Source organism: Aulostomus chinensis, chromosome 14 (genome assembly GCF_037954235.1).
Source record: "Aulostomus chinensis isolate RoL2024-O1b breed Wild chromosome 14, RoL_Achi_v1.0, whole genome shotgun sequence".
NCBI classification, from domain to species: Eukaryota; Metazoa; Chordata; class Actinopteri; order Syngnathiformes; family Aulostomidae; genus Aulostomus; species Aulostomus chinensis.
Genome location: NC_141333.1, coordinates 9,875,299 through 9,900,272, shown reverse-complemented (window position 1 = coordinate 9,900,272; position 24,974 = coordinate 9,875,299). Strand labels below are relative to the sequence as shown.

The 24,974-nt window shown below is 41.2% G+C and overlaps 3 protein-coding genes across 7 annotated transcripts in view; 2 read left to right on the top strand and 1 right to left on the bottom strand.

Moving 5' to 3' along the window:
- The window catches only part of LOC147249687 (WD repeat-containing protein 47-like), a 12,096-nt gene extending 10,650 nt beyond the window's left edge, over window positions 1–1,446 (top strand). For both annotated transcript variants that reach the window (XM_086224783.1, XM_086224782.1), the window contains one exon: window positions 1–1,446. This exon is cut by the window's left edge and continues 550 nt beyond it. The gene's annotated coding sequence lies outside the window, so the exon portion shown is untranslated.
- Window positions 1,447–2,854: 1,408 nt separating this feature from the next.
- lim2.2 (lens intrinsic membrane protein 2.2) lies at window positions 2,855–5,081 on the top strand. The gene is made up of 5 exons (XM_086224399.1): window positions 2,855–2,903; window positions 3,722–3,944; window positions 4,044–4,184; window positions 4,534–4,668; window positions 4,943–5,081. The coding sequence occupies exons 2-5, from the start codon at window positions 3,767–3,769 to the stop codon at window positions 5,011–5,013; spliced, it is 525 nt and encodes a 174-aa protein (XP_086080525.1). The 5' UTR covers window positions 2,855–2,903; window positions 3,722–3,766; the 3' UTR covers window positions 5,014–5,081.
- A 980-nt stretch (window positions 5,082–6,061) lies between these two features.
- On the bottom strand, window positions 6,062–20,623 carry LOC147249685 (GRAM domain-containing protein 2B). 4 transcript variants are annotated; one of them, XM_086224397.1, is made up of 13 exons: window positions 20,390–20,623; window positions 13,022–13,198; window positions 11,596–11,659; window positions 11,305–11,377; window positions 11,107–11,210; window positions 10,870–10,968; window positions 10,657–10,728; window positions 10,312–10,380; window positions 10,093–10,189; window positions 9,655–9,744; window positions 9,288–9,387; window positions 8,966–9,073; window positions 6,062–8,295 (listed from the first exon to the last, which is right to left on the bottom strand). In XM_086224397.1, exons 1-13 carry the CDS (start codon window positions 20,479–20,481, stop codon window positions 8,277–8,279), a joined length of 1,164 nt encoding a protein of 387 aa, XP_086080523.1. In that variant the 5' UTR covers window positions 20,482–20,623; the 3' UTR covers window positions 6,062–8,276. The 4 variants fall into 4 exon arrangements, with proteins under 4 accessions (XP_086080523.1, XP_086080524.1, XP_086080521.1 ...); XM_086224398.1 differs by having other exon boundaries at window positions 13,022–13,195; XM_086224395.1 differs by lacking the exon at window positions 20,390–20,623 and adding an exon at window positions 14,084–14,479.
- Between the last annotated feature and the right edge of the window lie 4,351 nt (window positions 20,624–24,974).

Sequence of the window (24,974 nt, the reverse complement as noted above, 5' to 3'; positions counted from 1 at the left end):
ATGTGCCATAAAAAAAGGAAACAAGAAAATGTTAGTGATTTGCAGTTGTTTTGAAGTTAAATGCTTAAATATAAAAAAAAAGTGCATTTGCTGAATAACTTTCTGCTTCTGCGTTTTGTAATTAGAGCGTGAAGATTAAATGGCAAAGATACAGTGAGACTAAAGAGATGGCGTTAGAGATGTTCACTGCAAGCACACATTCAACTGAGTTGAGCTCGTTTCACATTTTGTAACTTTATTTTTTTTTCCTGCCGTAGTCAGAACTTGGTATTAGGAGAGGTCGAGTAAAGTTGGAAGAGAAAAAAAAAAAACAGACTGAAAAACTGTTACAGTCGGTGACGTCATGGCCGACTCCTTTAGTGACGGCTGTGAGTCCGACCACGGAAGTTGTGGAAAGAATCCACGTAGTTATGCATCACATAATGTGCCTTTTTGTAACATTTGAAGAGACTTTTTGTTTGTTTTGAGGAGCAATCAAAAGATCTCTATTTATTTGCAGCTTTAACTATTTTTCCATATGCCTTGTCATATTATCAGATATCAGTGTTTCATAGAACCGCCCACTGTTTTTTGTTCTCACTGCCCCCCCCCCCTGTATTTATTGAGAAAGCGTCTGCAGTGGAGAGCGATAGAAAGTAAACTGTGTTCATGGTAGTTTATAAATGTGTCAGACACATTTTTTTAAATTGAATATTCATTTTAACACAAACGGAATCGATGTGTTGCGACGCGGAACGCGTAAATCCGTCGAGTTATTAGACCCCATTTTGGCACATTTGATGATGTGGGTTCGTCATTAATACACAGACTTGGTGACTTTTGTATATTGTTGAGCACGGAGATTGGGATGAAGTTGCAAAAAAAAAAAAAAAAAAAAGTTTCCCCAAAAGTAAATAAACCAGCTTTTTAAAAAATCCTAATAAAATGTAACAGTCTCACAACAACAGACAGAAGTTGCAAGGAGTGCCAAATAGCACTTAGTGAGTGATAATCATGCACTGACAATGGGAAAAGACAATGTTGTCTCAACATTTACAGAGCGACTATGCAGAAACCTGAGTGATGTGAAGGAGAAGAGACAATGAATATCAATATTTAAGAAAAAGAGTACTTGTGTGCCCGGGAGCTGACGAGTTTTTCAGGTCAACTTCCGGAAAAGGACGAGTGTTGAGAAACACCACTGCTGAGTCCCACTACAACAACGGATGACGTTTTCCCACCATGGTGTTCAGTCCTTCATCGTGTTAAGGTCTTGGAGTCATTGAATATTCAAACATATCGACTTGAACCCGTGTGTGTGTGTGTGTGTGTGTTTCATCAATGTGTGATGTTCAGGCTATCAAAGGTCAATAGAGTTCAAATGGCTTAAATAAACTAGTGGCACCAAATGTTGTTCTTGAGTAAAAAAGATCATTTGTGACACTTTATAAGACTCGGAGTTTACTGAAGGAATAAACGTGTCATCAAACGTGTTGATTTCTGTGTCTTCTATATGAGCCACGCATTAACATCACCTGCTTATTTGCCTGCCCCCTATATTTTAGTTCAGAACTATATTAAGAACTATATCATGCAAATGTTTTTCCACTTACCGGAATATTCCAACTACCAGGATAAGACCAGAAATATAAGACGCACCTCTTCTGTATTATTATTGCCATTTTTTTTTATATGAATTTGATCACGTAAACTTTCATTCTTGTTTTATATTTTGCAAAATTCCACCCCCCCCCCCTTTAATCGCTTTTATGCCGAATGACTTTCAATTAGTATCAGATATCATTTCTTGACTGGATCTAAGCGACACTAATCTTATTGCAATTTATTGCTGCTGATATTTTTCTATTAACATTTTAGTGTAAAATCCCTTTTTTTCCCCCACTAGATTTGATATCTTCTGGCTGAGGGACCTCTAATGGTTGCATTTTATTCATCTCCTGTAGTTTATATAAATATTTTTGTGCAAAATGATATTCATTAAGCAACCATGCAGGTATGTGGAGGATGAGAGGGTGATAGAAATATCTGACATCAATATTTAATATATAATATTATTCTGTAAACTGAGAATAAAAACTCCAACATGTCCACCTCCGGAAAAATAAAAGCACATACAATCATCTTGCTCATGTTCTTTAACTATTTCACACGACACCTGAAGTCCAGTTCTTAAACAACCTTTTTTTTTTTAATCCCTCCCACCATGTTGACTAGCGCGTTCAACCATACTGACTTGAACAGTTTAACAATGTCTAATTATGAAGCTCTCGAAAGGTCAGCAGAGGTCAAACAGTTTAAATGAAACGGTGGCTTCAAATGTTGTCGCTGAATCATGAAAGATATTTTGCGGTGCTTTTTTTGCGCTTGTTGTCAACTGGTTGAATAAAGATGCAAAAGGCCATCAGGTGTGTTCAAATGTGTGTTATTTGCCCCATTCGAAACATGCCTGTGAGGGCTACTGCAGCTCTGTTGGCTCCAAACGGGACTCCTATTATGAGTCACAACACACTCATGCAATCACAAACACGTGTAGCAGCAGCAGGGTTCAGTTTCCAGTCCCCTTTTCTTCCTATACTGGTCATAAACTGGAGAACTGCCACTGCTTGTCAAAGACTCCTAATCAGCTAAAATACCACAGGGTTTAAAAAAAAAAAAAAAAAAAAAAAAAGGTAAAAGGAGGTTGTGGATGATACAAAACTCTGGATCAAGTGCAGAGAAAGAGGTTTGATGTTGGGATGAAGGTAACTACACAGTAAAAGAGGGGATTTACCATCACTCACATGCTGCGCTGGATCATTCCCTCTTTTGTGAGGGGGACAATGAGAGCCGGGGTTACAGGGCTTAAAAAGGATACGCACACTGTCACAGCCAGCAACCCTGGAGAGACACCAACCAACCCAGAGGTATCACAGGAGAACTAGATTGTGTTTTGTGGTTCTATTTCACTTTGGAGTTAAAAAAAAAAAAACCCAACATTTTTAACACACCTGATATTTTGAGGAGAAGCTGCAAAGAATGAAGAGCTTGGGAATGCATGTCAAGGAAACTGCTACAAAAAGGACCTGGAAACTGTACTTTTTTTTTGTTTTTTTGTAAATGAATCCATAAGAAACAATCTTGTGCTTTTTTTATTTGTATTTTTAATTATTTTTGGGTGTTAAGAGTTGAAACCGGTAGATGAAATAAGCAGGTTTTCTGCTGGATGACAGAGAGCGACAGTGCTGACAGTTCAGTTATTCATTATTGGAGGATATTGTGCAGTGCAGGGAGGGGAATTAGCGTTGAACAATAGCTCAGAACTGCTTGATAGGCAATCTTATTGTCATAAAGCTCTTGGCTCAAGTGCTTTGCTGGCTTTAACCAATTTGCCAGTGTTTAGAAGAACTTCTTGGTGTCTTATCTGATGCAGGAACATACGATTGAATTCTAATATCTGAAAATGTGATTTAGCATCCAAAGTACAAATGTACTGTTGCTTTCACAATCAGGGACCGCCCATAATTTGTTTTTGATGTCGTTCTAGAATATTTATCATAAGAAAAATGGGTATACTTCATCTAAATTGTCTCAGATCCTAAAAAGGCTGTTTTATTTTTGTCCAGAAGGCTCTTCCAGCTCTAACAACGCTGTCTGATACATTTCCTGCAGCCATGATGGCTCAAGTGTTTTGTTTTTTTCGTTTGAGCTATGAGTTTCCCACCATCTTTCCTTTCCTGACCAGTTGCTGCATGTTTAGGAAGAAAGAACGTCCCCCAGCTTCTCCACAATGCTGTATACTCTAGCAGGAGGAGGCACGCTCTGTGGGGTAGCCGCCCTCGTGCTTCTCATCGTTTCCACGGCAACGGATTTCTGGATGCAGTACAGGTACTCGGGTAGCTCGGCCAATCAAGGCCTTTGGAGGTTTTGCATCAATCATAAATGCCACGCCCACACCATCACTGTTGGTAAGTACTTTGGGTAACTGGCTACCAGTACATTAGTAAGTCATGTAGATGTACTTTAATATTTGTGCAAATCTTCTGAATGGTCCTTCTCCTTCGCAGCCTTCTGGGACGCAACGAGGGCCTTCATGCTGTTGGCAGTGCTGAGCTGTTTTGCTGGCGTAGTGCTCGGCCTGAGCGCTTTCACTAACGGGACCAAGAACAGGAGGGTCCGGACAGGGGGCATCGCCCTGGTCCTCTCAGGTAACACACAGAGGTTACAGGTGAGGTCGGCAGTGTGTGGACTATCTTCTCAAGCTCCTACAGCAGAAGAGATCTTTGATAGCCAGTAGTTTCACTGAGAAGGTCAAGCTAAAACTTGTTCTATGTACATGTAAAGCACATTAATATAGTTTTAAGGAAAGACTTTAAAAAACTTGGCACTATCCTTTAAAAGAGGTTAACCCTGTAAATGTACAACTCCAACTTTAACTGGTGATAAAATCGACTGAACTGCAATAAACTTCAAGGAAATAAAAAGAATGCATATACCATAAAAGCAATATGACTCATGCTAAAAGGTTTTATGGAAAAAATACTTCTCTGTTCATAGGTTTTCTTGCTCTTTTGGCTCTTGCAATTTACACGGGAGTGACAGTCACGTTCTTTGGGAAACGCTTTCTGGACTGGCGCTTTTCCTGGTCCTACATCATCGGCTGGGTGGCCATCATTTTGGCTTTTGCTGCAGGTATTTCATTTTTCAAAATTAATATTACTCCACACATATCGGTACTCCATTCGCACCACTGAATTCTCAAACACTGAAAAAAATAAAGGTGAATGCATATTTAATCTCCCTACGAGGAATTGTTGCTGTAATAATAATTTTAAAACAATTCCAAACATTTATATTTATACTTTTTTTTTTCTAAACCGCTATTCATTATCAAAGATCCCTAACCTCACCAGTGTTACCAATTCCCTGTCTTGACATCAGATGAGTGAAACTTCTGCTCCTCTAGGTGTGTTTCAGCTCTGTGCGTACCAGCGAACCACTGCAGCACCAGCTCCATCAAACGCCCCTGACAGCTGAACATCATCGCTTGGCCGCTATGCAACTGCTGCGTTTGAGTACCTAGAATAAATAGAAATCAAACACGATTCCCGTTTCCTTTTTTTTTCCCAATCTTGACCACTTCATTTCAACCACATCTTCTCGTTTGTTTGTTTGTTTGTTTTTTTAAATGGTTTTGACACATTAAAGCGAACACATCCAACAAACAAACAGGAACCCTGGATAAAAACTTATAACCGAAATATTTATTCACATTTCCTTTGAACTTGAAAGAATGAGCTCCATCTGCCCAGCTGTACAATTCCTGAGGTGACTCTCACTAAATGTTTCACTCAATCCCACAAGATGGCGCCCTTACACCTCTTACAGGAATCAAAACATCACATTTAAGACATTTGACTTTCCCGGGAAATGTTTCTGGCTTGAACTACTTAGGAACATTTCCATATTCTGGTACCAAGCACAAGGAAACCAGGCACATTTAGACAGACAAGCAAGACAGACTGTGTGCGACACAGACTGCCTGGAAGGAAGTGAGCGGTTTCAGATAAAGTGTCGGTGTGAGGTCAAGACTTCAAGGTTGAAAGATATTCCTAAAGATGTCTTGGAACTACCAGGATTGTGTTCTTAATCTGTATTATTAGAGCTAGCAGTTGCTGTAGGCATTTCCTGCAGACGCTTCGACTTATGTGCATGTAAAAACACAGGTTCATTTCATTAAGTGTAGCAGAAAGCACGCACAAGTACAGAACCTTGAGTAGCAAAACTTAACGTAGCTATTATTGGTTTCTTCACTCAGGTTTTCCGGCTTTGACAAGTCAAAATGAAGAAAATGGCCATGCAGCTGTTATAAGAGTGATAAACCGGCCTCTGTTCAGCAGGTTACCTCATGGGAGATGAAGGCGCTAAATAATCCCAGCCTTTTCAGGCTTTTTAGTTGACATCTTACATCTTGATGATCAAATATAACTCAATTTCATTCTCCATCCATGAGGTCAAGTCTTGTGTAGGATGAATAAATGCAATACACACACACGCTCACACACACACACATTTACTTTGCAACATTTGATTTATTTTCAACAATAGCAAAGCCATCTCACAGAGACTACTTTGAATTACACAGAATGCAAATAAATATATGAAGGTTCATAGTTGGATTAAGGACATTAACAACTGATACAAAATTATTTACATGAACACTTTTAATAGTGCAAAACCACACAAATACTGCCCTCATTGAGATTCTTGCATTGTGTCCAGTCAAGGACAGTGGATGTGTGTGTGTGCTGCCCCCTGGAGGGAGGTTGTAAGAACTGACGGTACTGTGTATGTACATGACAAAAGCTTAACATGAGTAAGAACTGGCTCTCCTGGAACGAGATGTAGCTGATGGATTGACTTTTGCTACGTCTGGTGAAGAAGAGCTTCTACAAGGAGGGTGATGTTAAGTCACTGAGATGTGGTGTGTGGATATGCATTGATCGGAGGCGTTTAAAAAGGGTCATAACAGGGAAAACGAAGCAGGGGAAAAAAGCAAGCATTCTGAGAAGCTGAATACAGTTCTAGATTCGTAAGTGAACTTAATGGCAAGAAGCGTTCTCTCTCAAAGGGACATTTGAGAACCAACACAGCCAAGATGTATAAAATGTGAACCCCCGTTACAAGCACTAGACTTTAGTAATGCAAAAGAGAAGTCCACATGGCAGGTAGTGCCCACCACCCCTGAGTGAAACCAATTTTAAAAAGGTCTTAGCACCGTCAGATACCACAGAACACCATCGATGCCATCAGTCCAAACACGGTGTCTGAGTTTATGACAGGCACAACACATTTTATAAAGTGCGCTTGCTCATTTGAGCTTTTCCTTTCACTCACATCTTTGTTTTTTTCCTTCTTCTAAACACGTCTTCCTAACAAATATCAAGCTCCATTTAAAAAAACAGCACGCAAAGATAAATTACATTTTGCCATGCATAATTATTATTTCTTGCATAATGAATTTTTTAGGACAACTTTTTGCTGCTGAAACTGGGACCTTATCAGCCAGTGTGACTTTGAAATCTGCTGACGACAGGAGTGATAACACGTACAGTGTCAGTCAAGTATCCAGACTGCAGACACGTGCACGAACAATAGAAATACATTGTCGGTGCTACTTTAAATAACCTGAAAGTTCTATAAATGCCACTTCGTTGTCCAGAGGCTTGTCAACGCGAGGTTGGAACACAGTGTGGTCAGTTCTTGTCAAGGTAGATCAGACATCTCAACCAGAATCAGCTCAGGTTTAGAAAAGCCACACACACTAAAACATACGGATGCCTCTGAGAGAATCTCTTGTTCTAGCATTCTACACATTTGTGCATTGATGATGCAGATCACCCAGCTGAGACTGGAGGGAGAAGAACCTCTGAGCATTGATCATTAAACAGGTTTAAATCATTCCAAAGACGAGGAAAAGAGATACTGCAATCATTGCTGATTGGAAACACGCGCGCGCACACACACACACTGAGAGAGAGAAAGGAGAGGACCATCAGGAGACTATCAAGCCTTGGTGGGCTGATCTGAAGTTTAGCCATCATCATTTCAACCCCACAGCTGGTTAGGAAGATAAACATTCAAAGTACCCAACAGTTACTCACTTGAAAGGACAGAGACAGATTTGTTCATACTGTTGAGAGAGAGGGAGAAGGGTCCAAACCAGATAGACAAACCCGTTAAAAACTATGCACTCATGCAATAGACGTGCACTCGGTGCATCTTTGGCTATGAAAAGCACTAAGTCTCTGGTGTTCAGGTGCAATCACAAGCACTGCAGCTGGCTAATGCTGATAGGTACAGCCCTGTTGAAATGACATGCTGAGGACAGGAATACATATGAGGGACAACTGATGACGTACTTTCACACATGTGGAACAGTTTCTGTCAGGCGGGTGTCCCCGTAGTGGCACCTTGTTAAGTTAGAGCCGTTTGGCTTTGGTTTGAACAACAGACTCACTGCTACCAGGCAGTGGGGTTATGGGTTTTGGCTCGGCTCTGAGGGACTAAGTCGTGGCATGTCCTTTGAGTACTGCACTAGGAGGAAGTATAGCCCTTCAAGTTCACAAACTGTCTCTGAAATTGCACAGGCTGGCCTCTCTCTGGTTAGCCCACAGCGATGGCCATGTTGGGAGCACAGTCGGGGTACATTAAATACCTCCCTATGGGTTTCTGCTGGAAAAAGGCTTAAGTAATCCTCCAATCACGAGTCAACCAATCTCTCCTGCAGCTGGTGAGTGTTACGTGTCTTGGTGGTACCTATGAGGAAGACAACATGCAAACACACGGCATTAACAAAGAAACCTGCTTAAGCTGCGTACACATCTAATAACGCTTTGAGTACTTCGAGACACGGAAGAAACACTGCACCCTTGACAGAAATTCTGCGGCTGCGTTTCCTTGACGCATTACACAACTATGATTCAACAATACAAAATCCTTACCCTGAGATAAACTATTACTAAAAGATGCATAACCAGAACACAACAATAGCAAAGTGGAATACTTCTGTGAAAATACTATTGAGATGACCAATTTGTGACCTGTTAGCGAACCTGCCGTAGGTAACAGGTTACTAATTATGGTTTGATTTTAAGCCTGCTGGGATATTTTAATAACCCTGAAAAATTAATAAAATGTTTTAACACATACAAGGCGAGAGCTGTAATCCTCGTGGTATGTTTGTAAAGTTTATGTATCTATTGAGGAAAAAACATGAGAAGAGACTTGACAAGAGTGTGAAGAACTGGCCTAACAGTGGTGAGATCTTTAGATCAGAACTATAGAATATTACACCTTCCCTCTTTGCCTTTCTTCCCGTGAGATGTGAGAAGAAACCAGGTTTTAAGACAGAAAAACGTGAAACTAATAATCAGGTATCTTAGCCGCGTTCGCATGAGAGAAGGAAATAATGATGCTGAGGACTCACCCGCTCTGTAAGTTGAACTCAGGCAGTGCACCGAGAGATGTCAGCTGTTCCTCCAGGGCTACTATACGTAAGCCGATGTAGCCGGAGGACAGCAGCAGCAGCACAACCCTGCAACCAGCAGAAAACACCAACTTCTTATTAGTAACAGGAACCAAAGTTCATGTTATACATCATTTATAGTAGCTCTAAAACAATAGGAGAATGGCAGAGGAGGATTTGCTGTTGCATGATGAGATTCTGTTTGGATACTGTCAAACAAGAGGCAGTCAGAGGGAGACAGAGCATCTAGGAGGGGAGGAGAGTGAGAGGAGGTGCCACTTACAATATCAAGTAAATGAAGAGTAGGGTGTTGAGGGTGCTGGCCTCTCTCTGAACCAGCAGGGACTTGGCCTTTTCTGTCACATTCCAAAGCCATGATCCACCTGAGCCACAGACAACATAGCATGAACACCACTGTCACGTTGGACATTCATTTGGTTTTATGATATCAATGACATTTGAGAGGTGTGAGCTGAAGCTGCTTAACATTACAGGATATGGTGGAATTCTCTGACGTGTCAACCACAAACATTTTCCAGGTTCAAGTTTCGATGTGAGAAGCAAGGGCCTCATCAAGTGTTTGAAATGAGTCTAACTAGAATAGCCAATCCTGGCCTGTTGCTGCCTGCGTGGATGAGTGTTTTTATTACCTGAAACTGACAGCTCCTCTGAAGACGAGCTATCACTCTGCTGCATGTGCAGGCTCCTGAGTGTGGGTCTAGTTCCATTAAGCAGGGCTTCTACAGAGACAGAGAGAGAGAGAGAGAGAGAGAGAGAGACAGAGACAGAGACAGAGACAGAGAGAGACAGAGAGAGAAAGATCCATGTTAGCCTATTTTAGACCTTGACCTCTTCATGTCTACTAACTGGGACAGAAACGGGATCATGGGATATTGGCACCAAAACAAAATGTCATGAGTTTTTGTCCATCAATCTGTTGATACTGTCAGCTGATAATGAGTCATGTTCTCCTGCTGCTCTCACACGTGATCACTGTAGGTACACGCAAAAGGGATACATGACTTGTTCTGTTGCGGATGGAGAAAAAAAAAAAATCACCTTACTGTGATTAAGTGTTGACCTCTCACCTTTGTGTGTGCAGTGCAGCGGTCTGTTCTGTAATGACTGTGACTCTGAGCCATCGAACTGGTCGAAGCTATCGTCCAGACTGGACTGGCTGGAGTTCTGTAAAGATAAGACGCAAAGAAATAAATGACATAGAAGAGAAGTTGTTTCAAATATGGTAAAAAAGACTGTTTTGCTGTAATATTGGCTGGGGCCTCTGCTGATTGTTGATTCTGTCTTACCACAAGTTTGCTCTTGTCAAAGCTGTTTTCAGCTGAGGAGAAGATAGGGCTACTATTGGTGCTGCCACACTGTTAAAAAAAAGAAAAAGAAGAAAACAGTAATCCATTTGTATGTATCAAAATTTACAGCTTGACAAAGACTGGCCTTTTTACATTGAGTGACAGTTAATGCTTTAAAACAGCGAGTGCATTTATTCAAAAGTTGTGGGGAAATTTGCTCTAACAAGAAAATGTGTCTGGAGCTCAAAACAGAAATGAGCTCAAAGTACAAATGCCATGAACAGGTTGTGTCACCTTTGACTGAATAAATATTGCAGAATATGTGAGAAATTCCAAACCACTCACCTCCAACTGAGGACAGACTGAACACAGCAGTTGATAACATCCCTCTCTGTTCCGCAAGGACACAAACAGGAACTGAAGCAGGACAGAGAACAGAGAGGACGGGGTATTAACTAGCTGCTAGCAAAGATCTGCATTTACACGTATCTGTGAAACATAGCATATGGCTTTTAAAGATTCATATAGAAGGTACGGAGACGGAGGTGGGGAACTGACCTTGTCTCCTGCTGTGGTGCGGATGGACAAGGCGTTGGGTACCAGCAAAGCTGTGTTCTGCTTCTTCACTATGTGGATGCAGGAAACTGGAATCGTTACCTGCAAACAACCACGTGCAACGATTAACCTCCAACACGCATGTAAAATTAATCACTCGTATTGAGGGAATTGCACGTTCAGGTTTAGAGGGAAGTCAGGCCCGAGTGGAATGGATCCACAGTGCTGAGGAGTTCCTACCTTAGTGTCCCTGAGCAGAACCGAGGAATAGAAACAGGCGTTGCTCTCGGTGATGTACAGACGACCATGGTAGGGCACTTCCTTCTGCAGGGCACAGATGTAGGCTGGGACAGAGAGGGAGGAACGCATACATTTTTTTAACAGTTCATTCATTCAGCAATGAATTCGTAATCCTTTTCTTCTTTTCTATCAACCTACCATGTATCAAGTCTTCACCCTCGGGAATGTCTGGAAACAACTTATGGAATGTTTTGTTGTGCTTCAAGAAACTCTAAAAGGAGAGAAGATATAATCGTTCAAAGTCAAGAAAATCTGGAACTGGGATGCTTGGCGTATAGATGATACCGGGCTGTCTTTGGACAACAAAATTATTTAGTCCATTTTGAGGCCAAATGCACATCAACTGACGTATTCATGGTACGGCATGTTTGTATATAAAGCAGTCAATTAATTTCTTCAGATACTCATTCAAACTGAAGTTGGACTTACACTTTGTGTGCCACTGCTCTCAGTTCTGTCAAAGCTTTTGCTGTCAACATCAAACGTCTGTGACCTGCAGAGACAAAGAGCACAATTCACACATGAAAGAAGTTTGTGGTTGCAGCAGATGAGTGTGTGAATGTGAGAACATCCAAATTCACAACATGACAGAGCACTGCAACACGATAGAGGACTTTACGCAGCACAAGCCTCTCTGCTGCCTCTAAAAAAAAACCAACCTGTACTTCTCGTCAGGAAGTGTTCCAATGAAATGAAAGAGAAACTACATGAATTTGAAAGAAGGTAAATTCTACTGAAACAAACGAATAAACAAACAAACAACCTCTGATTAATAAACGAATTAGTAGTCGAAATATACAATGTATGCGTGTATGCCAGGGATTGTATTTCTCTGGGAATGTAAAATGCCACAGCGAGCTGCCACGGTCCCTCCTTCACGCACTAGGAGCTAGGACAGACACCAAACACAAATACTGTTTTGTACGTACTGGACGGCTTAGATTTGGGGCTTTTTTTTGGCCTCCTTAACATATATTCTTTCTGATAACTGCTGAAAAAAGGTAGAAATATGCATTGTTTTTGCAGTTTTCCTCAGCCACACGTCATGATGAGGAGAGCAAGACTGGCTCTCTGCAGCCAGGTGCTTGTTGCTCCTGCTGATACAGATTGTAAGAAGGTGTGTTTGGCTTTATGCTGACCATGAACATACTGCATACACTTGCTTGCTGCTTGCTTAAGGCCGCCCATGGTTGCTGCTCAAAACCACATTTTACGAATCAGACAAACAACAATTGTCGCCATCTATACACTTGGATCTTTTTTTGGGTAAAATGCAATTCTTGGCTGATTTGCTAGTTTCATCCATGAGCAACAAAGAAGAGCATGTTCACGCTGACCAGTTCAAATGAATTGATGGAATGAATGATTAAAATGATGTTTTAAATGTCATGATGCTCTGACTGTCGCGTAGAGAGAAAGATCAAACTTCAGACAAATATCACAATAATCAGACATCCATTTGAGAGATTTGAATCATGTGAGAGGACTAGCGGTCCACCATGGCTGTGCAGTCATGAGTCTATCACGACTGTAACAGCTGAGACTTCAGGTCTGGTCTTGTGATCCATGTTCAGCTCAGCTTCAGAGGCTCCACCATATCAAATGGAGCCCCCCCCCCCCCCCCCAACTATCAAGAGACGGACTAATATGAAGGTTTTAAAATTCAAAATTTGGCATTTCAAAGAATAATAAATATCAAAAAAGACAACTTCAGTTCACGAGACTGTCTCAGGAGCTCAAAAGAAAATGAGTGTTTAAAGAAGTTAAAAATATTACACAAACACCAAAACGCTGAAGCCTTTTACTACCTTTAATACATTTTGTAGCATTACATGTTACCTAAAACTTGTGGTACCTGATGGAGAGTTGTCTGGTGAGGGTTTTCTGCTGTTGCTGGATATCGAGCTGCGCAGCCTCCAGGCTCAAGGCTTTCCTGGCCTCCGCCTTCTTAACGCTGCCATTGCTTAAGCTGCTCCTGCTTTTTTTCACCTTGGCCGGCAGCCCACCACCGCTGCTCTCTACAGGGTAGCTGCTGGGAGGGAGAAGTAGGGCTTTAGTAAAATATTAACATTTAAAGCCATTTTCATGTACTTGTACAATAGTTAGCGCAACAACATCATGTCACACTGGAATCTCTGCAACTCTGGCGAAATTAAGTTGAATTGTAGAATTCTACACAGGAAGTTCACAGTGAGATCAACCTGATGGCAGATTACAGACTATGAAACCGATGAAAGCAAATCAAAATAAAACAGGAGAAGGACGATCGGGAGGTCACCACATCTTGAAATGCTCCCAACTATTTTACTGTCTGTACAGTAGTTGTCAAGACTCCTGTGTTCTACAGAGGGTTTGATCATCCAGAAACAGAGAACAGATGGAAGCAAACCCTGCGTTTTTGTGGCACAGATCAAACTTCAAATTGACTTCGGTTTCATTAATTCTGACACAGATCTGAATGAACAAACCACCTGATTTCTGCAGTAACTGAGGGCTCTGTGATAGCTCAACTGACGTTGAGCATCTTATCTTTATGATGTGCTGGGCAAGGTTACTCTTCTCCAAATCAGAAAGTTTTATTGAAATACGTTGCATCAGCACTCCGACCGCGACGCTGCTGTGTGGTTACACATCCTGGTTGCTTTACAAGCTCAACACAGGCTTTTGTTCTAAACCTGACAAGCCTGTCTAAATATGCCATTTCAATAAATTGCTGTGGAATGAAGGGCGCAGGATCTACTACAGCCGAGACTTCCTTGATATATCAAAAACACACACTAGAAATTCATTGAAAGAACTCAGTGAAATATTCATGAACAGAGCTATTTTTGAAAAGTTAATTTCAGAATGGAGATGAAGAACAAAACAAGATAGCACATAAAAACAAAAAAACAACAACCGATAACAACTTACTCACCTGGTAAATTTACATCTTTTTGATGAACGGAAAACCATATACCTACCGACAGTAGGCATTTCCTTTTCTGAACAAAAATCCCTAAAAAAAGGTATTCTCACTAGCCTCTTGCCATCCTTCATCTAAGACAGACAAAAAAAATTTAAAACACTAACCCGAAAATAGTTTTATAGTTACTATTTTCAGAGTTCCTGTGCTAGTTGAGCCAAGAGTCTGTTGCCGTGTTATTGCAAAGAGGAAGCCTCTCTGTGCTGAGAATGGTGTGACACTCCGTAGCGGGTGACGTCAAAGTCAGCCACTCCCCCAGAGTCAAACAGGCATGAAAGAGCCCAGCAGCATATACACAAACATGCAGTCAGTGGAGCGATACACAGGCACCGACATGTTTGAGAGAGCAAGGCCCATTCCTTCAAATTCTTCCTCTCACAAATATTACCGAATTCAAAATCCTGTCTTGTTGGGATTTGCTCCGCTTATTATATAAAAAAGCGGTGAGGCACTCATACTGGCTGAACTTGCTTGATTAAGGAGTAATGCATTTGCCACGTCTGCCTTTAGGCAGAAATCCATCCAATGAGACAGCAACAGAACAAACTAAATGGCTTCCTTAAACTCCTTCAGGTGATACAGGTCAAAACTTTTGGACAAACTCACTCAACTAGCGGCACAAGAGCAACACAAATATTCACATTACCCGCTTAGGTCCGAACGAAAAGATATACTGAGCTTTATTTAGGTTTCTCTTTTCTCATTCCTGAGTTAATTGGAGTAAAGTTCAGTTTGGCAGAAATGAAATGGAATGTGGCTTCATCCGAAATCCAACCCTGTAGTTAAGCCTGACTAACCGTGTCAAATCTAGGAGTGGTACATAATTAACATGCTAGCCTGTAGTTTTCCAGAATCTATTGTGGCCACTCTAATGTAGATCTCTGTCTTTGCTCACCTGATCCATTTCCCCTAGACAAGGGGGGTTAAAGTGACAGGGCAATAGAAGCAGTACTCAAAGTCTATCAGGTGTTTGGATTTCTCAACAACTTCCTTTTACTCAGGACGAGCGGTAACCATTAACAAGGTCAAGTTGAAGCCTCTCCTGTAACAGCCCCTTTCCATTGACATCATCCTTATATGGCTTGTCAGTATAATTTCTGTCTGACCGACTGGCAACAGCCAAACTGTCAACATTTAATGTAAATATCTCATACCAGAATCAGAATTATTCACATTGTGTAATGTGTTTTTATGACCAACTTATCAAACAAAGACTGTCAATGTAATAGGGAATTAAAATGCCACAAACATCATGAGAGGGCAGGTGCTGGCAGCAGTTGGTAGCTCCTTGAAAAGCTCAAAGTAATGATGTGATAATGAAGTGAGGTCTGCACAGTGTTACACTGGTGTTTCTTAATGACTGCACACATGTACATTTCCAAAACAGGAGGAGGCTTATCTCAATTAAATAGTTGAGTCATGAACCACACAGAGGCCTTGACCTTTGACCCACTTCCCCCGTGGAGCACCATGTCACACCAGTAGACCAAATCAATACTGGGCCTGGTTTCTAATCACAGCCGTGACTGCCGCCTGAAATCAAGCACAGGCACATCGAATTCTCTCTGCAGCTGAGGCTTAACGGACATGGACACACTAAATTCTAGGAGCACAGATTTATCTGGACTCGCTCCTGGATTGGACTAATGCAACAAACAGCAACATCACATGTTAACAGTGGCATGTTCTGTGAAATGGCGATTACTGACAAATATTATACATATGACGACATTTTATCTGCATTTTTTTCCTTGTGCAATCGCAAATGAGCAGATTTCACACAATTGCAAAGGCAATTAGCCCATTCTGCGAACACTTTGGAAAAAAAAAATCAATAATTGAGAGAAAAAAACAAAATCAATCTGTTGAACTTTACACAGGCGAACGGGATTGTTGATCTATAGCCTCGAAGCAAGTGGAAATCACACAAATAGAAGCTAGCATGAAGCCAACACTAACTATAAGATACAGAGAAAGCAGAACTAACTAGCATGCATACATTTACACACCAGCCCTGCCTCAACAGAAGCAGGCCGAGAGGCACAGAGCAACTCGATGCGTTTTCTCACCTTACCTTCCAAGAACCTCCGAGGAACGGGACTTGATCAGAGCACCCTTTTGGTTCAACAAGACTTTTCCTCTCTCTCCTCCTCTATCCATGACAAACAAAGTTATCCCTTCAGGACTTCCACAATCTCAAATAGCTTGTAGCCAAACGAAGGAAAATTGCAGCTGCCCCTTTTGCACTTAGACCTCGAGCTTTGACAGCTAGATGCAATGGGTGTAAAGGTCCTTTTTACTGCAACAGTTTAAAAAAAAAAAAAAAGAGGACTGAGAGCTGAATATGAGTACAGTGCCTGAAATGTAAAGCAGGAGAGACAAACTGCTGCAACAGAAGGTGGTAGATGGTGTAACTGTGGGGGGGTGGGAAACACTTTGCCAGGATTTTCATTGTTTAAAAGCCTTTACAGTATGACAATGCAGCATTCAATAGCCCGATCTAAAAGTAAATAGCTTTGAAAGTAGCTGGTAAAATGTGCATGACAATAGTTAGCTCACAGCCATTGTGGAGGATGTGAAAGGGGGCCATCGCACACAGATATTGTGTGTGAGCGGAGAGAAAGCTGCTCAGGAAATATAAAAACAACTGTGATAACCTTGTTAAACTGTAAATATAGCAGCAGTGATAGCTGAGACCTAACTTACAGGGTTTCAAACCTCAGACATCAGCATCCACAAAACCCAGCATGACACTGGCTGACATCAGCCTCTATTGAGACAGTACCAGTAACCTCTTTAGTTTAGCGACAGGAGAAATGCTAGGAGATGTTATAAATGGATTTAGTATAAATAAAACCACATAGATCAGGGTGTCGCTGCAGCCATGTAGCTTCTTACGTTCCCTAAAGGTGAACTTTTTAGCATGAGATTTCCTTTGAAGCGGGGGGTAGGTTGAAAGCAAAACAACTCCCCTAGGAATAGAATAATGATGCCATTATTCTTTGCCCCGGTGAGAATGAAGATCCTGTGAATCCGGCTGCTGACATCAGCAGGTTTGCAGAACTAGGGCCCTTTGACAAAATCACCAAAATGAGCCCCGGGCCCACATGTGAGCCAAGTCCAGTTTCCCATCCATGAATCCTCCTTCCGATCGGCTGAGAAATAGAAGAATGGAATTGTGTGACAGTGCCATCTTCTGGACAACAATGGATTATTTTTTATTTTCTATGTGAACTGCTGATTACTCATCATCCAACAAAAAACACTGATTTCAGAGCAAAACAAATGGTTGCAGTAGGCAGTTTCTCAGCTAAATGAAACTATGCAGGTGTTGAATTGGTGTGGGAAAAAAAACAGTCCAGTGACATCAAAGCAGACACATAGTACAACCGGCAGGACTGTTACTATCTAGTTTCTATTCATGACCAGTAATCTATGATAAAAACTCTTGAAATATGAGTCTAAGTTAGACTGGAAGGGATTATCTGTCTGTACATGTATTTCAACAGAGCAGTTAGGAAGGGCAGGGATGTGAGCCGCTCATAATGGCAAAATAACATGTAGTCCGTGGCGCCCAGCCAGGATTCAGTCTGCAGGAAAACTGTGTGTGTGTGTGTGTGTGTGTGTGTGTGTGCGTGCGTGCCAAGTGGAACAGAAAGAGTGTGTGAGTGCATGTGCTGTACAGAATAATTTGAGTGTGTGTTTCAGAGGGAAGTCATGTGGCCCTGAGCACGCAGCACCTCTCTCCACTTCCTCTGTGCTAACTGTGGATGGAGACAGAGAGGGTCTTTCTTCAAGGCTACCCAGTGCTCTCTCTGCAACCACAACCATGTGACAAGGTGGTGGAAAATCTCACTAAATATTACATCATTAAAGACCCTATCTTCAATTTTGGTCAGCATCAAAAATCATATACAATAGTTATCATACCTAATAAGATCCTGATGTTAAAAGCTGAGTTAAACACACTGATGGGTTTATCAATATGACTATATCAGTTGGAATTCATCATGCTGCTGTGAAAATCAAGAGGTGAAGACCCTAAACAGAATATATCCTTTTTTCCAAACAATTTGACAAGGGCAGAGGAGGAGCCATTAGCACCACCTTGACAGAGGCAGCACATGACTCCAACCATGACCAGCTGGTTAGGATGCAACCCTTCAATTACCCTCTAAAAATCCAGCTTACTTGGGCTTCCCTCCACGCCCACAACACATCTCATAATTTAGACATACAAGATGTGCACAACCCAGAGCCATCTGAGCTCATTCCTGGGAGCATCTTCCTAGAGACGACAGGACGCTGTAGAGGCTGCCCCACCCAGCCTATTCCAAGCTCCTCCAGCTCTACCAGCTTGGCTGTAACAACAAGTTCACTTCCTTACAATGAGGAATTTCTGATTTCTGTGAACATTTGCAAAGCAAATTACAATAAGATAGTGAGAAGGTGTTCAGCTTTGTTCATCTGCTACTCAAATCTTCATAACACCTTCATTCGATGAATTTTCATGTACTGGGAAGACAATGTAAATACTATGTCTGCATGCTGCCTTTATATGGTCTGCCTGAGGTCTGACACGCTTAATGTCAACACTATCAGGTATGAAAAGCCTGTGGAGACAGATAATCCCCCTGCATACCATTATACCAACACACCATAGCTATGTTGATAACCAGGAGGCAAAATCTGATTGGGGGCTCTTGTACTCCAATAAAAGGCTATCCATGGGAAGGTGAAAGGAGAGACTCAGAGGACGAGGAGTACTGACACGACCACTACATGGAGGATTTATATAACACCATGTAGGCTACCACCTGTGGTAGACTCATGGCAGCTAAAAATAGGCTGTTCTGAGAAAACATACTTGTTATTCCCATGTGTGACAAGTATGTGGGTTTCCCTGGGGGGGGTAGAGAGCAAAATATTATCTGTATGTTCAGAGGAGTGCGTGCGTGAACATGGTTGTAATACGTCTGTGCCAGGCTGCTCTGGATCAGGACCGGATCATCTGTGATCAGTGATGCCACTCTGACCCACATACAAGAGTGACCTAAGTCGTGATTTCAGAGCAGGAGGCACATGAGATGCTGATCAGATATGGACGGGGCAGCACAATTCATAGGAATTTAATCAACATTGCAGAAGAGCTTCAGTTCAATGCCAATTTCTAATCAACTAAAAGTGCAATATTTGTCAAAGGCTAATAGTCAAAATACAGTTTGAGATTGGATATTTTGAACATGAAACTTATCAAGCATGTTTTAAACTACTAATATTACAGCTTTGTACACTTGAGAGTTTGGATTAAACCCTGACCATCACGTGATGGGTGTATGTCACCCTGTATTAGCTCACTCTATCTCCTGTATTTATTCCTCTCCACCTCCCTCAAGCCTTTAATTTTTGGGTTTTTTTTGGTGCAATATTTAAAGCTTAAATTTAATTTTCAGTTGTTTTGGGCTCTGTCTTTGCATTTGCAACTCAAAAATATGCATAAAAAGAGCTGTTGTGAAAGGCACCATATTCTACAGACATTTCTTTGCCACAGATCTCTACACAAAAGTCCCAACTTCACAACTTAAATTTGTATAACAATGAAAAGAAGAATCACTCTCAAAAGGGAACTATCCAAAATAGTTCCAAGTTGATATCCCTTCCTATATATTACTTGACAAAAATGGTACTGCAAACAAACTTAATCATATTCCCAGACGACACTTTTTTCCACCGGATTATTCCGTTTGTTGTAAATCAAGACAGGTGTTCAGAGCAGCTTAATGAGTGACTAAGCTAACGATGACGGCGGATCTGATAATCTTGTGTACATTTTCTACCGTCGGCTGTGCTGTAATTACACTTATATGGCAGATATGGTCCAACCACCATCGTTAACAACCGCCGTTATATATCTGGGGGTCACTACGTGCTCTTTCTACGGTTTAGGTTGTGTGTTAGTGATTGAAAAACTAGTTGAAGACCATTTAAAACGGCACCACATCATCAACCAAGCTATCGGTTGCTAGCATTACATACCAACCGGCACTCGTATTCGCCTCTCGTTTTACGCATATTGCAATGATTTGTTTTATCTCCCGAAATAGCCTTCTCATATAGAGCTAAGACACTGAGTCATTAAAAAGTAAAATAAAACAGATTAATATAATAATGTTGACAGTAGAGAACCGCTACCCATTAGCATCCACCCTGTTGATGATGCTCACCGGCAGATAGCGGTTCAGCTAGCCTTCCACGTACCTCTCCTTCATGAAGTGCTTGATTCTCACAATGGCTTTCTCGTCGATCTTCCTGAGGAAGGTTTTCAATCTTTCTCTCTTGTTTTCAAGCATTCTTCCCTCAGCCAGTGGTGGTCGGTTCGTGTAGAAACGACGCTCCACGCCAAACTCCTCCGTTTTTGTTTGGATTCTGCTTCTCTTTTTTTGCTCCTCTCACTTCATCTACGGCCGATTAAGATAATGAGCTTAAATCGGACCAAGTTTCTGACCAATCAGCATCGAGAACGATCGGGGGGAAACCGGTCATGTCAGATACATCTTCCAATCAAAACGAGGTAGTTGGTTTTACAAGACCACCCATTACCTTATATGGTAGTTGGGCTGTCCCCGTTTTAAGAGATCTCGATGTGGAAGGGCCTGTTTTATCATTGCTGTCTCTTGGTCCCCAAATCAATAATTTACACGTTAACATTTCACGTGTGCACGACATATGTAATACATATTGTAGTTCACTCAAAGTTACTCATCCATGTACATTTGATTCACTGTAGATAAACAAGTTATAAGGAAGGAAGGACAAGGAAGATACTGTTGTAAAACCATAAAAGACTGCAAATTATCGAAAATTCACACTGAATTCTGAGGAAGAAAAACTTCTATCATCAGTTCTTTTAAATAGAACAACAGATACAATAAATCACAGTGTTCCCGTATAATGTTCTGATCTTTTTGTGTGTGTTTGAACTGGGTTTGAAAATAAAATTGCCTGGATGTCACAATCCGGTCCTCTGAGGAAGCAGGGGTGCCACGGCAGACCAGGATTCAGTTGATGAAGGGCTACCCCCTGCCTCAGTGGAGATAAAAGCAACAACTGTTGTAACAAATGGCAAAGTCACACACCCATGATATGATCAGCTGACCAAAGCTATAAGGCCAAAGTGTAATTGCCAGCTAAGCCACCTCATAATAACAATGGAAGACTTCTGCTGCACAAACTGGTGCATTGTGAAAACAAGAACCTTGGGTTTGAGCCTTATGTGTCAGAGAGCATTTGAATAGATGTCCTTGAGTAAGAGTCTTTGGTTTTGGGAAGAGGTTTTGAAGCAGACCCTGACCGCTGATCACCAGGACCGTGTGTACCAGTGCCAGGAGAATATCTAACCACTAGTGGCCTCCAAAACCTCATCAAATGTGACCTTGGTGCTTTTTAAAAAGTTTTCAATCAACACGAATGAATTAGGTGTTGAAATTTGAAACAATAAATGGGATTCCTATATTATTTTTCTAGAAAAGGATGAAACATACAAAAAAAAAGTGATTTTTAACAACTGCCCACTTTTCCAGAGTTTCTTTAGCTATCTCAATAATGTAATTATACTAAATTAATTTTGCTGCGTTCGTCCTCTAAAAGGTAATAAATCATCTAACAAAGGTGATTTGAGCAGTGGCAAAGCTGTGTTAATTCTTGCTTCAAGATGACAAACAAGCAAAGAAACAGCGGGGCGTGAAGTAAAGACCAATTTTTACATAACTCTAACTTTTAACGTTATATATTCACATGCAAGAATGTTGGTTAAAAACATGTCGCAATCTGGATTGATAAAAGAAGAAAGAGTCCCTTCGTCACATGTTTGTCATACTTTTCAACACATTCATGACTGTTGGTATATTACAATAATAATAGTCGAGAATGTTTCATTCATCACATGATCAGAACACAGCGAGATACTATTAACACTTATAAACCCACGACAGAGACGTTAAGAAAGGAAACCTGCTCATTATCAGGTAACAGTTTTGAGTGGTGGGAGGGGACCAATATGCACAGTGACAGCCCCCCCCCCCCCCCCCACCCCACACACACACACACACCTCACCAGGCAGCTGAGGCCCTACTGAGCTTCCGGGAACAGAAGAGGCAGTGTACTGGCACATGACACAGCAAACACACCACCCTCACACAATCTGGCCCCAAGCATCCCCCCCTCTGCCCCCCCCCCCCCCAGTCTTCCCTGCTGGCTCCTCTGCCAGAACACAAAGACGATAGAGAGAAGGAAATCACTCGCCAGGAGGAAGTGTTTGACGCAATGAGGAGGCGTAGAGACAGTGAAAGTGAAAAAGAAAAAAAAAACCCAACAGGCTTTTCTTGACTCATCAGAATGACGGTTTGATTCATAACTGGGAAACGTGAAGAAGTGGCCGATAGGATTGGGATTAGATAAGCCTGTGTATCCCCCCAGAGGGAAATTCCGGCGTCACAAAACCTCCAAAATATCATAGCTAGAATTCTAGTTAAAAGCCACAGGTTTACTGTCTTTTACATTTTGTTATTCAACTGATGCCAAATTGTTTTATCGTTTTCTTTTCCTCTTGGACCTTACCTTGGCCTCTAGTGACTTTAAGGGAGAGAGACTTTGAAGAACAACTGTAGAACTATCATTGTTTTGACATTAACATGATATAATACGGCAGGACTGAAAAGTGAGCCATCCTTACATTAAGAGGGTTGCGCTCTACAGTTAAGAGAGACAACTACAGATTATTATTACCCCTGAGGTTTTATTCTGTGTGAGATCGTTTGCTTTTATGTTTGTTCGTCAGCAGGATTACGCAAAAATCTAACCTGGCTGATTTTCAGGAAATGTGGTGGAGGAGGGGAACGTGCGGGGCCAAGGACGAAGCCATAAAATTTTACAGCGGGTTTATTTACCAGTGCAAAAAAAAAAAAAAGAAGACTTTTTTTTTACATATTTGCTTTGGTGGAGGTTTACAATTTACAGAGTTACACTCTAGTCCTCCTAGCTTGCAGGGATCATTTCCAGAACGTCTGCTAAAATTACCTACAAGTTGTAAATGATGAAATGTATGATTGAATCATTAATTTATGGAGCATTTTAAGGCAATCAGTCATTTCCAGTTTACTCTGAGGAGGCTGTTGAATTTATTTTTGGTAAATATTCTATAATCTTTTGTCTTCACAACATCCCAAAAATATCTGGAGAATGCAGGTAAAACACATTTGTAAATATTCAACTTTATGGTGGCATCATTTGAAATGATATACGTCAGTAACATGTTGAATTAAAACATCACGTTTACTGTTTGTTTCTGTCCCATTCTAACTTACGCACATGATCTTGGAGGTTCTCAAATTCTGGAATAAGAAAACACTAGGATTTGTGGATGAAATGAAAAAAAAAATGACTGCAGTCGGAGGTCAAGGCCGCTGTGACGGGCGCAGTTTGGAGAGGAACAGAAACGCATGTGTTGTTGCATGTGTTGTCTTGTTAATATAATCCTGCGTGAAATCATTTGTATGACATTTAAAAGGACATAAAAAAAACATCATTCTGAGAACGGAAAGGGAACTTCCTGTTGAAAGTGTTCTAAAAAAAAAGATAGGGAACATGGAGGTATAGCATGGAGGTGGGTGGGTGTGTCAGATGTGCATAATCTCTGAGCGCTGAGTTCCTGGTTAGATTTCACTTCCTGATGAATGTCATTACTTGACATTTTTATGGTAATATTCCCAGGAGCTTTTTAGAACGACAAAAATTTCGCCAGTTTGTCTTGATGGGTGTGAATAGTTTATGCAATAACTTAAAATAGCGGTCGCCTGGATTCAGTTTGGGGCCGAGCGTAAACATCATCAGTGCTGACCGAAAAATTGGATTTCAAAAATGTCAATTATTGTTCAGAGGAAAATAATAAATGTGAAAGCGAATGTCAGAAACATGTTCATCATCGCAATTGCTTGAAGTGCTGCTGCACGTTCTGCAAATATTAACATAGGAGTCTCAAAGCCCGAATTGTTCACCCTTGATCCAGTCAATATTTGTAAATGATTTCAACATTATTGAAAATAGAAAGACACACCGTCTGTTGCCAATAAGCTGTTAGCCTGAGCTGAGTAAAGGAATTTGAAAGACGTGCTTACATTTCTTTTCCTACTCCTCACATATTCTCTGCAGTTTGAGGAATCCTGTGCGTTTCACTGTCGTCAGGACGTGACCTTACCGGACTGTTAATGTATTGCTTGAATATTGATTTTGTGTGCATTATTCCTTATTGATTAGTAACATGTTGCCGGACTCAGCTTTAAAGAGAATAGCCACAGATTATCGTGTACGTCTCTGCGTGAAGAGAAAGCCATGTGTTTTCTTCTTTGTTATCAGTTGTAAAAAGAATGCTTTACCAGGAAGATCCTGATTATCAGTGGCTGGAGTAAATATGCTGACCTTGGGAGTCTTAACATCGCCTTGGCCTGGAAAAATGAGGGTGTGACACAGAGACAGCTGCAGCCATGCACATTGCAGCACGGGTGTGTAGGAATGCTTAGTTAGCAGGATGAAAGACAGAGGTAGAGAAGTGAGATTCTTGACTTTGGTTAAATAGCACAATGAACACTTATTTATGCGCACGCACAGCAAGTGCAAGACATCAAACCTGAGTCGTTCTCAGTACCGTTCATGTAGCATATATTACTGTTTAATTAATACTCATTCCTGGACATTAACATATTTGGAGTTTGGAGTTTCATTCTAGGTTTTTAAAAGTGACCTGTAAAGCTGAACTCTTGCTGACACACAAAACAGAGCTCTTAAAAA

Excerpts from the sequence above, each read along its gene's own strand:
- lim2.2 (XM_086224399.1), top strand. The coding sequence starts at position 3,767 with ATGCTGTATACTCTAGCAGGAGGAGGCACGCTCTGTGGGGTAGCCGCC. Across the intron at positions 3,945-4,043 it reads CGCCCACACCATCACTGTTG|CCTTCTGGGACGCAACGAGG; the intron begins GTAAGTACTTTG and ends TCTCCTTCGCAG. Across the intron at positions 4,185-4,533 it reads CATCGCCCTGGTCCTCTCAG|GTTTTCTTGCTCTTTTGGCT; the intron begins GTAACACACAGA and ends CTCTGTTCATAG.
- LOC147249685 (XM_086224395.1), bottom strand. The coding sequence starts at position 14,205 with ATGAAGGATGGCAAGAGGCTAGTGAGAATACCTTTTTTTAGGGATTTT. Across the intron at positions 13,199-14,083 it reads AAAAGATGTAAATTTACCAG|CAGCTACCCTGTAGAGAGCA; the intron begins GTGAGTAAGTTG and ends TCTCCCTCCCAG. Across the intron at positions 9,074-9,287 it reads CTCTTCATTTACTTGATATT|GGTTGTGCTGCTGCTGCTGT; the intron begins GTAAGTGGCACC and ends TGCTGGTTGCAG.